At 57.3% G+C, this 12,500-nt stretch overlaps 1 protein-coding gene across 3 annotated transcripts in view; it reads right to left on the bottom strand.

Annotated features, from left to right (window-relative positions):
- Positions 1-12,500, bottom strand: part of LOC125449551 (E3 ubiquitin-protein ligase DTX4-like) — a 40,491-nt gene that overhangs the window by 15,973 nt on the left and 12,018 nt on the right. For 2 of the 3 annotated variants that reach the window (XM_059642831.1, XM_059642828.1), the window contains exons 3-5: positions 6,909-6,970; positions 4,965-5,126; positions 1,689-1,777 (exon numbers count right to left, since the gene is read on the bottom strand). In XM_059642831.1, the coding sequence (XP_059498814.1) occupies positions 1,689-1,777; positions 4,965-5,126; positions 6,909-6,970 (313 nt within the window). The remainder of the gene's footprint in view (positions 1-1,688; positions 1,778-4,964; positions 5,127-6,908; positions 6,971-12,500) is intronic. The other variant, XM_059642829.1, reaches the window with a different exon arrangement.

The raw sequence follows: 12,500 nt of genomic DNA, 5'->3' as shown, positions 1-12,500 counted from the left end.
TAGGGAGGGAATTCCAGGGATTCTGACCCAGCGACACTGAAGGAACAGGGATATATTTCCGAGTCAGGATGGGGGGGTGGCTCGAAGGGGACCTTGCAGGGGTGGGGGTCCCATGTACCTGCTGCCCCTTGTCCTTCTGGATGGAAGTGGGTCGTGGGTTTGGAAGGTGCTGCCTGAGGGTCTTTGGTGAGACTCTGCAGAGCATTTTGTAGACGGTACACACTGCTGCGACTGAGCGTCGGTGGGGGGAGGGAGTGGGATGTTTGTGGATGTGGGGGCTGCTTTGTCCTGGATGGTGTCGAGCTTCATGTAGCAACAATATTTATGAGTCTGGTTCAGTTCAGCCTCTGGACATTAGAAACTCCCAGGAAGATACCTGCAATGGGCTTTTAGTGACTGCCATGAAACAGTCGCCCTGAAAGAATAAACAATTATCCGACATTTATTACCTTTAAACTATCTCGAAGACAGGCCTACAGGACAGTCAGTGTTGAGGGAGCGCTGCACTGTTGGACGGTCAGTGCTGAGAGAGTGGGCACTGTCGGAGTGTCAGTGCTGAGGGAGCGCCGCATTGTCGGAGGGTCAGTGCTGAGGGAGTGGGCACTGTCAGAGTGTCAGTGCTGAGGGAGTGGGCACTGTCGAAGGGTCTGTGCTGAGAGAGTGGGCACTGTCGGAGGGTCAGTGCTGAGGGAGTGGGCACTGTCGGAGGGTCAGTGCTGAGGGAGTGGGCACTGTTGAAGGGTCAGTGCTGAGGGAGTAGGCACTGTCGGAGGGTCAGTGCTGAGAGAGCGCCGCATTGTCGGAGGGTCAGTGCTGAGGGAGTGGGCTCTGTCGGAGGGTCAGTGCTGAGAGAGTGGGCACTGTCGGAGGGTCAGTGCTGAGGGAGCGTTGCACTGTCGGAGGGTCAGTGCTGAGGGAGCACCACACTGTTGGACGGTCAGTGCTGAGGGAGTGGGCACTGTCGGAGGATCAGTGCTGAGGGAGTACCGCACTGTCAGAGGGTCAGTGCTGAGGGAGCACCGCACTGTCAGAGGGTCAGTGCTGAGGGAGCAGGCACTGTTGGAGGGTCAGTGCTGAGGGACCGCCGCACTGTCAGAGGGTCAGTGCTGAGGGAGGGCCGCACTGTCGTAGGGTCAGTGCTGAGGGAGTGGGCACTGTCGAAGGGTCAGTGCTGAGGGAGCGGGCAATGTCAGGAAGTCAGTGCTGAGGGATCGGGCACTGTCAGAGGGTCAGTGCTGAGGCATGGGTCCACTGTTGGAGGATCAGTGCTGAGAGAGTGGGCACTGTCAGAGGGTCAGTGCTGAGGGAGCGGGCACTGTCAGAGGGTCAGCACTGAGGGAGCGGGCACTGTCAGAGGGTCAGTGCTGAGGGAGTGGGCATTGTTGGAGGATCAGTGCTGAGGGAGCGGGCACTGTCGGAGGGTCAGTGCTGAGGGAGCACCGCACTGTCGGAGGGTCAGTGCTGAGGGAGTGGGCACTGTCAGAGGGTCAGCACTGAGGGAGCGGGCACTGTCAGAGGGTCAGTGCTGAGGGAGCAGGCACTGTTGGAGGATCAGTGCTGACAGAGTGGGCACTGTCGGAGGTTCAGTGCTGAGGGAGCGGGCATTGTCAGAGGGTCAGCGCTGAGGGAGTGGGCACTGTCGGACGGTCAGTGCTGAGGGAGCAGAATAAACTTGCCGAGGTTCTCACCTCATCTGGAGGGTTCGGTACCTTGTGGAGGTATTTCTGTACCATCTCTTCAGGTGTCCTCCCAGTGAACACAGTCGACCCATGTCCTGCTAACAACAGAGAATAATTCATGAGAGACTGAGGGGAAAAGCGAGAGGGATGGCAGGATGAGAAAAAGGCAGGCAGGAGGAAGTGGGGCTGCGAAAGGAAAAGTGGGAATCAGGGCAGAGGGAGAAAGAAGAGAGGTGAAGGAGGAATCAAAGGAAATGGGTCCACAGGGACAAGAGACAGAGGGAGGGGTGAGGGGGACACAGAGAGGGATTTGGCAGAGCAGGGTGAGCAAGAAGAACAAAGAAAAGGATGACAGATGGGCAGAGGGAGATAGAGTGATGTGGAGAACACAGGGAGAGAGATAAAGAGAGGAGGGTGAACGAGGAGGAGGGAGGGAAGAGAAGGAGCAAGTGCACACTGGGTGGAGAGATAGAGCTCAGGTGTGAGGCTCAGAGACAGCGAGCGCACACACTGGGGCGAGTGAGCGTGAATGTGTGTGAGGGATGGGGAGAGAAAGAGAGCGAATGTGTTCCAGGGTGGGTCGAGAAGAAGCATGTTTGAGAGGGTGAAAGAGCGAGCAAGCGCACGGGGGGGATGAATGAGTACATGTGAGGGGGTAGAGAGGTAGGGCACGCAGAGAGAGCGAGGAGAAGGATAAGACAGTGAGGGGATGGAGGGAAGAGTGGAAGGAGGAGAGAGCGACGGGAAAGAGGAGAGAGCGAGGGGAAGGAGGAGAGAGCGAGAGGAACGAGGAGAGAGCGAGGGGATGGAGGGAAGAGTGGAAGGAGGAGAGAGCGACGGGAAAGAGGAGAGAGCGAGGGGAAGGAGGAGAGAGCGAGGGTTTGGGGAGAGAGCGAGGGGAAGGGGGAGAGAGCGAGGGGAAGGGGGAGAGAGCGAGGGGAAGGGGGAGAGAACGAGGGGAAGGGGGAGAGAGCGAGGGGAAGGGGGAGAGAGTGAGGGGAAGGGGGGGAGAGCGAGGGGAAGGGGGAGAGAACGAGGGGAAGGGGGAGAGAACGAGGGGAAGGGGGAGAGGGGAAGGGGGAGAGAGCGAGGGGAAGGGGGAGAGAACGAGGGGAAGGGGGAGAGAACGAGGGGAAGGTGGGGAGAGCGAGGGGAAGGTGGGGAGAGCGAGGGGAGGGAGGGGATGGAGGGGAGAGTGAGGAGAAGGAGGGGAGAGCGAGGGGAAGGAGGAGAGTGAGGGGAAGGAGGGGAGAGCGAGGGGTAGGAGGGGAAGGGAGTGGAAGCAGAAGGAGAGCGAGGGGTCGGAGGGGAGGGGGAAAGAGGGGAGAGGCGAAGGAAGGGAGGGGGAAGGAGGGGAGAGCGAGGGGAAGGAGGGGAGTGAGGGGTAGGAGGAGGGGGGGAAAGGAGAAGAGAACAAGGGGAAGGAAGGAGCAGAGTGAGAGAGATGAAGAATGAGAGAGGGAGGGAGAGAGAGAGAGAGGGTGAGAGATAAAGAACGAGAGGGAGAGAGAGAGATGAAGAACGAGAGACAGTGGGAGAAAGATGAAGAGTGAGAGAGAGGGAGAGGTGAAGAACCAGAGAATGAGAAAGAGAGAGATGAAGAATGAGAGAGGGTTGGAGGAGAAGAATGAGAGACGGGCAAATCAATGAGAGGGAGGTATATTATTCCAGGCTCAGGGCAGTCTGACCGAATCAATAACCTGTCATTATCACAGTTTATAATCTACTGATAACTCTAAAAGTTAACTGCTATGAACTGCGATCACGGAGAGAAATGCTGCTTGTCTCTGATGTTATTGGCAGCCATTTAGAGCTGCTTTTTAAATGTCAACCCTGTACATGTACAGCAACTTTTACTAATTGGCGCTGGACGCACCACCGACTTCTATAAGTGTTCCAGAATCTGTCCCACTTTCCCACCCGGCCCCTCCCATTTCTGTCTCCTCTACCCCAACCGGCCCCTCCCGTTTCTGCCTCCTCTACCCCACCCGGCCCCTCCCGTTTCTGCCTCCTCTACCCCAACCAGACCCTCCCGTTTCTGTCTCCTCTACCCCAACCGGCCCCTCCCGTTTCTGCCTCCTTTACTCGAACCGGCCCCTCCCGTTTCTGTCTCCTCTACCCCAACCGGCCCCTCCCGTTTCTGCCTCTTTTACTCGAACCGACCCCTCCCGTTTCTGTCTCCTCTACCCCAATCGGCCCCTCCCGTTTCTGCCTCCTTTACTCGAACCAGCCCCTCCCGTTTCTGCCTCCATTACCCCAACCAGACCCTCCCGTTTCTGCCTCCTCTACCCCACCCGGCCCCTCCCGTTTCTGCCTCCTCTTCCCCAACCAGACCCTCCCGTTTCTGCCTCCTCTTCCCCAACCGGCCCCTCCCGTTTCTGCCTCCTCTACCCCACCCGGCCCCTCCCGTTTCTGCCTCCTCTACCCCAACCGGCCCCTCCCGTTTTACCACCTTTACCCCAACTGCCCCCTCCCATTTCTGCCTCCATTACCCCAACCGACCCCTCCCGTTTCTGCCTCCATTACCCCAACCAGACCCTCCCGTTTCTGCCTCCATTACCCCAACCGGCCCCTCCCGTTTCTGCCTCCTTTACCCCAACCAGACCCTCCCGTTTCTGCCTCTTCTACCCCAACCGGCCCCTCCCGTTTCTGCCTCCTCTTCCCCAACCGGCCCCTCCCGTTTCTGCCTCCTCTTCCCCAACCGGCCCCTCCCGTTTCTGCCTCCTCTACCCCACCCGGCCCCTCCCGTTTCTGCCTCCTCTTCCCCAACCGGCCCCTCCCGTTTTACCACCTTTACCCCAACTGCCCCCTCCCATTTCTGCCTCCATTACCCCAACCAACCCCCTCCCGTTTCTGCCTCCATTACCCCAACCGACCCCTCCCGTTTCTGCCTCCTCTACCCCAACCGGCCCCTCCCGTTTCTGCCTCCATTACCCCAACCGGCCCCTCCCGTTTCTGCCTCCTTTACCCCAACCAGACCCTCCCGTTTCTGCCTCCTCTACCCCAACCGGCCCCTTTCACTTTTTTGTTGCCCCCTACCCCATTATTCCAAGCTCCTGCCTCCCGCAGGACGTCCACCTCCACCCCACCCCCTCCTTGGGGATGGATCCGCGCCTTGTGTTCCCCCCGCCAAACCCCATTTGCCCCCGATCTCACCTTTCTTATTCCTTTCCCCCTACCCCATTACTCCAAACTCCTGCCTCCCGCAGGGCTCCCACCACCACCATTGGCACGGTTCCACGCCTCACGTGCGCACCCCCCGCCACCCACCACCCCTGATCTCACCTTTCCTGCTATGCCTCTTGCTGCTTTTGCGGCTGGTGTGGGAGATTCCCGGGATGGGTTTGATGTCGGTCTTGCTGACAGGGGGTGGGTGAAGGATCAGTTTCGGGGGCCGGGTTAGGCACACCGGCAGTCCGGCCGCACTCATCAGGATCCCGGTCATACCTGCCAACGGAGGGGAGGGTCGGGGGGCAAACAGGCAACAGAGGACTTAGACGCACAGGACATCCTCGGGACCCATCCTCACCATCGACTCAGGCCCCATTTGCACAACTCCACCCTGGGCCAGGGACATGTGCCCCCACAGGCCCCAGGCACACACCACTCCCCCCACCCCCCGAGGCCCCAGGCACAGTCCCCACTCAGGGCCCTGGGCACAGTCTCGCCTCAGGACCCCAGGCACGGTTCCCCTGTTAGACTCCAGGTACAGTCCCACCTCATGCCCTGAGCACGCTGCCCCGTTAAGCTCCAGGTATGGTCCCACATCAGGGCCCCAGGTACGGTCTCTCATTTGGCCCCAGAGCTCTGTCCCCCGTTAAGCCCCGGGCACAGTCCCACCTCACACCCTGAGCACGGTGCCCCATTCGACACCATGTGTGGTCCCACCTCAGGGCCCCAAGCATGGTCCCCCATTAGGCCCCAGGCATGATCCCTCACTAGGCCCTCGGCACGGTCCCCCGTTAGGCCCCAGAGCACTGTCCGCCAATTGGCCCCAGGCACACTGTCCCATTAGGCCCCAGAGCAAGGTACCCCGTTAGGTCCCAGAGCACGGTCCCCCATTAGGGCCCAGGCACAATCCCCAATTAGGCCCCAGAGCACGGTCCCCCATTAGGCCCCAGAGCACAGTCCCCCATTTGACCCCACGCACAGTCCCCAGTTAGGCCCCAGGCACAGTCCCACCTCACACCCTGAGCACGGTGCCCCATTAGGCACCATGTGTGGTCCCACCTGTGGTCCCAGGTCCCCCATTAGGCCCCGGGCACGATCCCTCATTAGGCCCCAGAGTGCTGTCCCCCGTTAGGGCCCAGAGCACGGTCCCCCGTTAGGGCCCAGAGCACAGTTCCCCATTAGGCCCGAGGCACAGTCCCCATGAAGCTCCAGGCACTGTCCCACAAAAGGCCCTGGGCACGGTCCCACCTCAGGGCCCAGACACACTCCCACGCCTGGCCTCAGACACACTCCCACCTCAGGGCGCCCAAAGGTGTCCATTCCTCACCTCGGACATTTTAACCCCAAGGCATCACACTCGTGTCCACACACGTGTGTATACTGTTGCGCCTGAGTGTGAGATTGCGCCCGTGAGATTGTGAGTGGGTGTCAGTGTGTGTCCGTGAGTGTGTGTGTGAGAGAGCACATGCACGAGGGAATCTGAGTGTGAGAGTGAGAGAGTGTGTGTGCATAAGTGTGTGTGAGAAGAGAAAGTGAGAAATACAGTATATGAGAGAGTGTGAGAGAAAGAGAGAGCGTGAGAGAAAGAGAGAGCGTGAGAGAAAGAGAGAGCATGACAGAAATACAGCATGATATAAAGAGAGAGTGAGAGAAAAAGAGTGTGAGAGAAAGAGCATGCACGAGAGTGTGAGAGAAAGAGAGAGCATGTGGGAACGAGAGAATGAGAGGGTGTGAGAGAGAGAGATCGTGAAAGAAAGAGAGAGCATGAAAAAAAAGAGAGCGTGAGAGAGGAAGCAAGAGATAGACAGTGGGAGAGGAAGAGAGAGCTTGAGACAGCATTAGAGACAGATAGAGCATGAGAGAGTGTGTACGTGTCTCTTTGAATGTGCACGCGCACGCGTGTGTGTGTGTGTGAAAGTGTGAGTGAGAGACCATGCCTGTGTGAGTGGTGTGCTGCGTTCCTCATCCCCAGTAATTCCCTCCCTCAGTCCCAGACCAGGCGGTTTAATGCCTGACCTCCCTCCTCCTCCGTTGTCCCCCGCAAGGAGCTCCACTCACCAGCGAGAGCAGGATGGACTGGGCTAGAACTATTCAGATTCTTCACTGGAACAGTGGGCACACTGCGGGAGAGAGAGAGAGAGAGTGCGTTAGATGGGTCTGGGGGCGAGACACTGTGTGTTGTGGGTTGGACAGAGAGAGAGTGCGTTAGATGGGTCTGGGGGAGAGAAACTGTGTGTTGGGGGTGGGGTAAAGAGAGAGAGAGAGAGAGAGTGCGTGAGAGAGGTCTGGGAGAGAGACTCTGTTGGGGGTGAAGTAGAGAGAGAGAGTGCCTTTGACAGGTCTAGGGGAGAGAGACTGTGTGTTGGGGGTGGGGTAGAGAGAGAGAGAGAGCATTGCAGAGGTCTGGGGGACAGAGGCTGTGTGTTCTGGGTGGGGTACAGAGAGAGAGTGAGTGCATTAGAGACGTCTGGAGGAGAGAGACTGGGTATTGTTGGTGGGGTACAGAGAGAGAGGGTGAATGCATGCTTGAGAAATTGTGTGCTTCAGAGTGAGACAATTTGGTAAAGAGGATGGTGATGGTGGGAGAGTGTGCTAGAGAGTGAGAGAGAGAGATTATGTTGGTGGGGTGGTTAGAGAGATAGAGAGAGTGAGATTATGTTGGGGGTTTAGATAGAGAGAGAGATTATGTTGGGAGTGGGAGTGGTTAGAGAGAGAGTGTGTGAAAGAGTGAGATTATGTTGGGGATGTGTGGTTAGACAGAGAGAGAGAGATTATGTTGGGGGGTGTTGGAGAGGGAGAGAGGGGGAGAGAGATAGACTGTTAGAGAAGAGGGGAGAGCGAGACAGTGTGTGAGAGAATAAGAGGTTATGTTAGAGATGTACAGAGAGAGAATGAGGCTGTAGTAGAGACAGAAGGAGAGACTAAGAGACTGTGTTAGAGAGAGACAGAGAGGGAGAAAGGAGATTCAGCGAGGGTGTGAATTAGAGACAAACAGTTACAGAGTGAGACACACTGTCCCGACCCTCAGCCCCTCAACTCCCTTCTCATTCCTTACCCCTTCCACTCAGCCCCTTTTCCCCCACCCCCACCGCACTCCTACCTGCCAAGTGAGGCCCAACAAAACACCATGAGGACTGATTCCAGTGGGCAGTAACTGGGTGGGAGGTGGTAACAGTAAATGTCACATCAGAATTCACTTTGAAAAATAAAATCATGGCGGAGAAGGGCGGGGTGAAGGGGCATTGCAGCAGTGAAAGGGGGTTGTAGTGGTGAAGGGGGGGATCGGGGCGGTGAAGGGGGGAGTCAGGGTGGTGAAGGGGGGTTTTGGAGCGGTGAAGATGGGCGTTGGGGGCGATGAAAGGGGGTGGGGGGAGAGAGAGGGAGGGAGGGATGGGGAGTGGAGGGTGGGAGTGGGAGAAGGAGGTGAGCGGGGGAGAGAGGGGATGGGAGAGGGGGAGATTGGAGACGGAGAATGGTAAGGGACAGGTGGCCTGTGGAGAGCGGGGAATGAGAGAATAAGTAAAAGTGAGAGGAAAGGGCAGGGGGGAGAGGGGAGGGGATAGGAGGGCGACTGTGGTCCAGCACAGAGGAGGGCTGGGCGGGGGATCGAGCCAAAAAGACCCCCTCTGTCCAATAGCACAATGAGGGCCCCAGTCTCGGAATGGTCCAGGCTGAAGGGCATTCCCAGGTGGAGTCAGCCTTTCCTGAGTGAGCCTTCCTGCTTCGTTTTATGGGTAGCACGGTGGGTCAGTGGGACAGCACCGCTGCCTCGCAATGCCAGGGTTCGATCCCACCCTCGGGCAACCGTGTGTGTGGAGTTTGCACGCTCTCACCGTGTCTGCTTGGGTTTCCTCCGGGTGCTCCGGTTTCCTCCCACAGTCCAAAGGCGTGCAGGTTAGGGTGGATTGGCCGTGGGGGATGCAGGCATGGGGTGGCTTTGGGTGGGATGTTCTTCGGAGGGTCAATGACGGGCTGAATGGCCTGCTTCCCCCGCTGCAGAGATTCTATGGATATTCCTGGTTGCTGTCAAACTGCTTCCTGGAGCATGGGCGAAATGGTGCAGGCTGTGGACCCTTTCTCCCAAAATCTTTGAGACAGAAGGAATGGGGCTCCACCAGAGACGAACCATGGAGTCCCAACGACCCACCAAACTCCCCCACCCCCTCTCTGGAGGAACGCCCAGAGTGAGGGCACTTGATTGAGTACAGCACAGACTTCGTGGCTGAATGGCCACTTCCAGTGCCATACGGTTGTGCGTTGCACGAGACGTGGGTCCCTGTTCGAGCAGGGGTCATGGCCATCCAGCCCCTCACCAAAAACCCCCCGGGTCTGAGTGACGGACAGGGTCCCCAGACTTCAAGGTCATGGCACCTCCAACGGTTACAGAAAAAAGTGTTGGCCACAAAGCAACAGCTGGGCAGCAGAGAGGCAAGGAGAGACCAGGATGATGGTGGTCAGGGTGGGGGGGGGGGGGGGGGGGCATTGGGAAACCCAGAATGGAGGGCGGACAGAGAGACGTAGAGACAGAGGGATAGAGACACAGTCAATTCAATGGTGGAGGATTCAAAATCTGGGGACCAGGGCGGGAGGGGGTTACAGAGATAGGGAGGGGGTGTAGGGGGTGGAGGGGGTTACAGAGATAGGGAGGGGGTGTAGGGGGTGGAGGGGGTTACAGAGATAGGGAGGGGGTGTAGGGGCTGGAGGGGGTTACAGAGATAGAGAGGGGGTGTAGGGGGTGGAGGGGGTTACAGAGATAGGGAGGGGGTGTAGGGGCTGGAGGGGGTTACAGAGATAGGGAGGGGGTGTAGGGGCTGGAGGGGGTTACAGAGATAGAGAGGGGGTGTAGGGGCTGGAGGGGGTTACAGAGATAGGGAGGGGGTGTAGGGGCTGGAGGGGGTTACAGAGGTAGGGAGGGGGTGTAGGGGCTGGAGGGGGTTACAGAGATAGGGAGGGGATGTAGGGGACAGAGAGGTTTACAGAGATAGGGAGGGGGTGTAGGGGCTGGAGGGGGTTACAGAGATAGAGAGGGGGTGTAGGGGCTGGAGGGGGTTACAGAGATAGGGAGGGGGTGTAGGGTCTGGAGGGGGTTACAGAGGTAGGGAGGGGGTGTAGGGGCTGGAGGGGGTTACAGAGATAGGGAGGGGGTGTAGGGGATGGAGTGGATTACAGAGATAGGGAGGGGATGGAGGGGGTTACAGAGACAGGGAGGGGCTGGAGGGGGTTACAGAGGCAGGGAAGGGGAGTAGGGCTGGAGGGGGTGACAGAGATAGGGAGGGGGTGTAGGGGCTGGAGGGAGTTACAGAGAGAGGGAAGGGGTGTCGGGGCTGGAGGGGGTTACAGAGACAGAGAGGGGCTGGAGGGGGTTACAGAGACAGGGAGGGGGGTAGGGGTTGGAGGGGGTTACAGAGATAGGGAGGGGGTGTCAGGGCTGGAGGAGGTTACAGAGATAGGGAGGGGGTGGAGGGGGTTACAGAGATAGGGAGGGGGTGTCAGGGCTGGAGGAGGTTACAGAGATAGGGAGGGGGTGTAGGGGCTGGAGGGGGTTACAGAGATAGAGAGGGGGTGTAGGGGCTGGAGGGGGTTACAGAGATAGGGAGGGGGTGTAGGGGCTGGAGGGGGTTACAGAGATAGGGAGGGGGTGTAGGGGCTGGAGGGACAGAGATAGGGAGGGGGTGTAGGGGGTGGAGGGGGTTACAGATTTAGGGAGGGGGTGTAGGGGCTGGAGGAGGTTACAGAGATAGGGAGGGGGTGTAGGGGCTGGAGGGGGTTACAGAGATAGGGAGGGGGTGTAGGGGCTGGAGGGGGTTACAGAGATAGGGAGGGGGTGTAGGGGGTGGAGGGGGTTACAGAGATAGGGAGGGGGTGTAGGGGGTGGAGGGGGTTACAGAGATAGGGAGGGGGTGTAGGGGCTGGAGGGGGTTACAGAGATGGGGGGGGAGTAAGGGCTGGTGTGCATTCACTGCACCCCCCCATATTACCCCAGGCTCCCCACAAGGAGTGTGAGTTTGGATTTGATTGGGTGATGGGATGTCTTTATGTGCGCGTGTGAGTGAGTGAGTGTTATTGTGTGTGTGTGCGTGTGTGCGTGCGTGTGAGTGAGTGTAATAGTGAGTGTGTGTGTGAGTGAGTGAGTGTAATAGTGAGTGTCTGTGTGTGTGTGTGTGTGCAGGCACGCGTGAGTGTAATAGTGTGTGTGTGTGTGTGTGTGTGTGTGTGTGTGTGCACGCGCGAGTGAGTGAGTGTAACAGTGTGTGTGAGTGAGTGAGTGTAATAGTGTGTGTGTGTGTGAGTGTATTAGTGAGTGTGTCTGTGTGAGTGTAATAGTGAGTGTGTGAGTATCTGTGTGAGTGAGTTTAATAGAGTGTGTGTGAGTGAGTGAGTGTAATAGTGAGTGTGTGTGTGTGTGGGTGTGCACGCGCGAGTGAGTGAGTGTAACAGTGTGTGTGAGTGAGTGAGTGTAATAGTGTGTGTGTCTGTGTGAGTGTAATAGTGTGTGTGTGTGTGTGTGTGTGCACGTGCGAGTGAGTGAGTGTAACAGTGTGTGTGAGTGAGTGAGTGTAATAGTGTGTGTGTGTGTGAGTGTATTAGTGAGTGTGTCTGTGTGAGTGTAATAGTGAGTGTGTGAGTATCTGTGTGAGTGAGTTTAATAGAGTGTGTGTGAGTGAGTGAGTGTAATAGTGAGTGTGTGTGTGTGTGGGTGTGCACGCGCGAGTGAGTGAGTGTAACAGTGTGTGTGAGTGTGTGAGTGTATTAGTGAGTGTGTCTGTGTGAGTGTAATAGTGAGTGTGTGAGTATGTGTGTGAGTGAGTTTAATAGTGTGTGTGTGTGTCTGTATGTGTGTGAGTGAGTGAGTGTAATAATGAGTGTGTGTAATAGTGAGTGTGAGTGTGTGTGTGAGTAATAGTGAGTGAGTGAGTGTGTGTAATAGTGAGTGTGTGTGTGTGTGTGTAATTGTGTGTGTGTGTGCACGCGTGCATGAGTGAGTGTAATAGTGAGTGTGTGTGTGAGTGAGTGAGTGTAATAGTGAGTGTGTGTGTGTGTGCAGGCGCTCGTCAGTGTAATAGTGAGTGTGTGTGTGAGTGAGTGAGTGTAATTGTGTGTGTGTGTGTGTGTGTGTGTTGTTGCCCCTGCTGGTGCTGATGGTGCAGAGCTCAATGGTTTGGGTCAGGAGTCACGCATGGGTCAGACCTGTGTGCGAAAGCAGGGCCAGTTCCCGTCGGGCTTTCTTCATGACCATCGATACTGGTCTCACAGTCATCGTTAGACTCTTATTGCTGTTTGTTGTCGTATTCAAATTCCCATCGACAAACGGTGCCAGGATCAGAGCTTGGGGGTGTTGTTGACATCAGATTAGTCCATTGTCAGCCATTAACTCTCGCTGCTTACACCTATCTGTCAGATCATCTCTCACGCTCCTCAATTCCAAAGGGTTCTGCCCCAACCTGCGCAATCGCTGGCTCAGAAGAAACAGGAACAGAAGTAGGCCCTCCGGCCCCCTCCATCCGCATTCCAGCCCTCCCGTCAATCTTGATTCCCCGACTGCCAAAGTATCCGCACAGGCCGAGAATGGTCAATGCTCAAGGAATGAGCCACAGGACTCAGAGCAGTGAGCTGCCTCTACTCTTTAAATTCACAATGAAAGCTCCCTCT

Source organism: Stegostoma tigrinum, chromosome 46 (assembly GCF_030684315.1).
Source record: "Stegostoma tigrinum isolate sSteTig4 chromosome 46, sSteTig4.hap1, whole genome shotgun sequence".
NCBI lineage: Eukaryota > Metazoa > Chordata > Chondrichthyes > Orectolobiformes > Stegostomatidae > Stegostoma > Stegostoma tigrinum.
The sequence above is the reverse complement of the archived record's forward strand: the minus strand, read 5'-3'. Positions and strand labels throughout refer to the sequence as shown.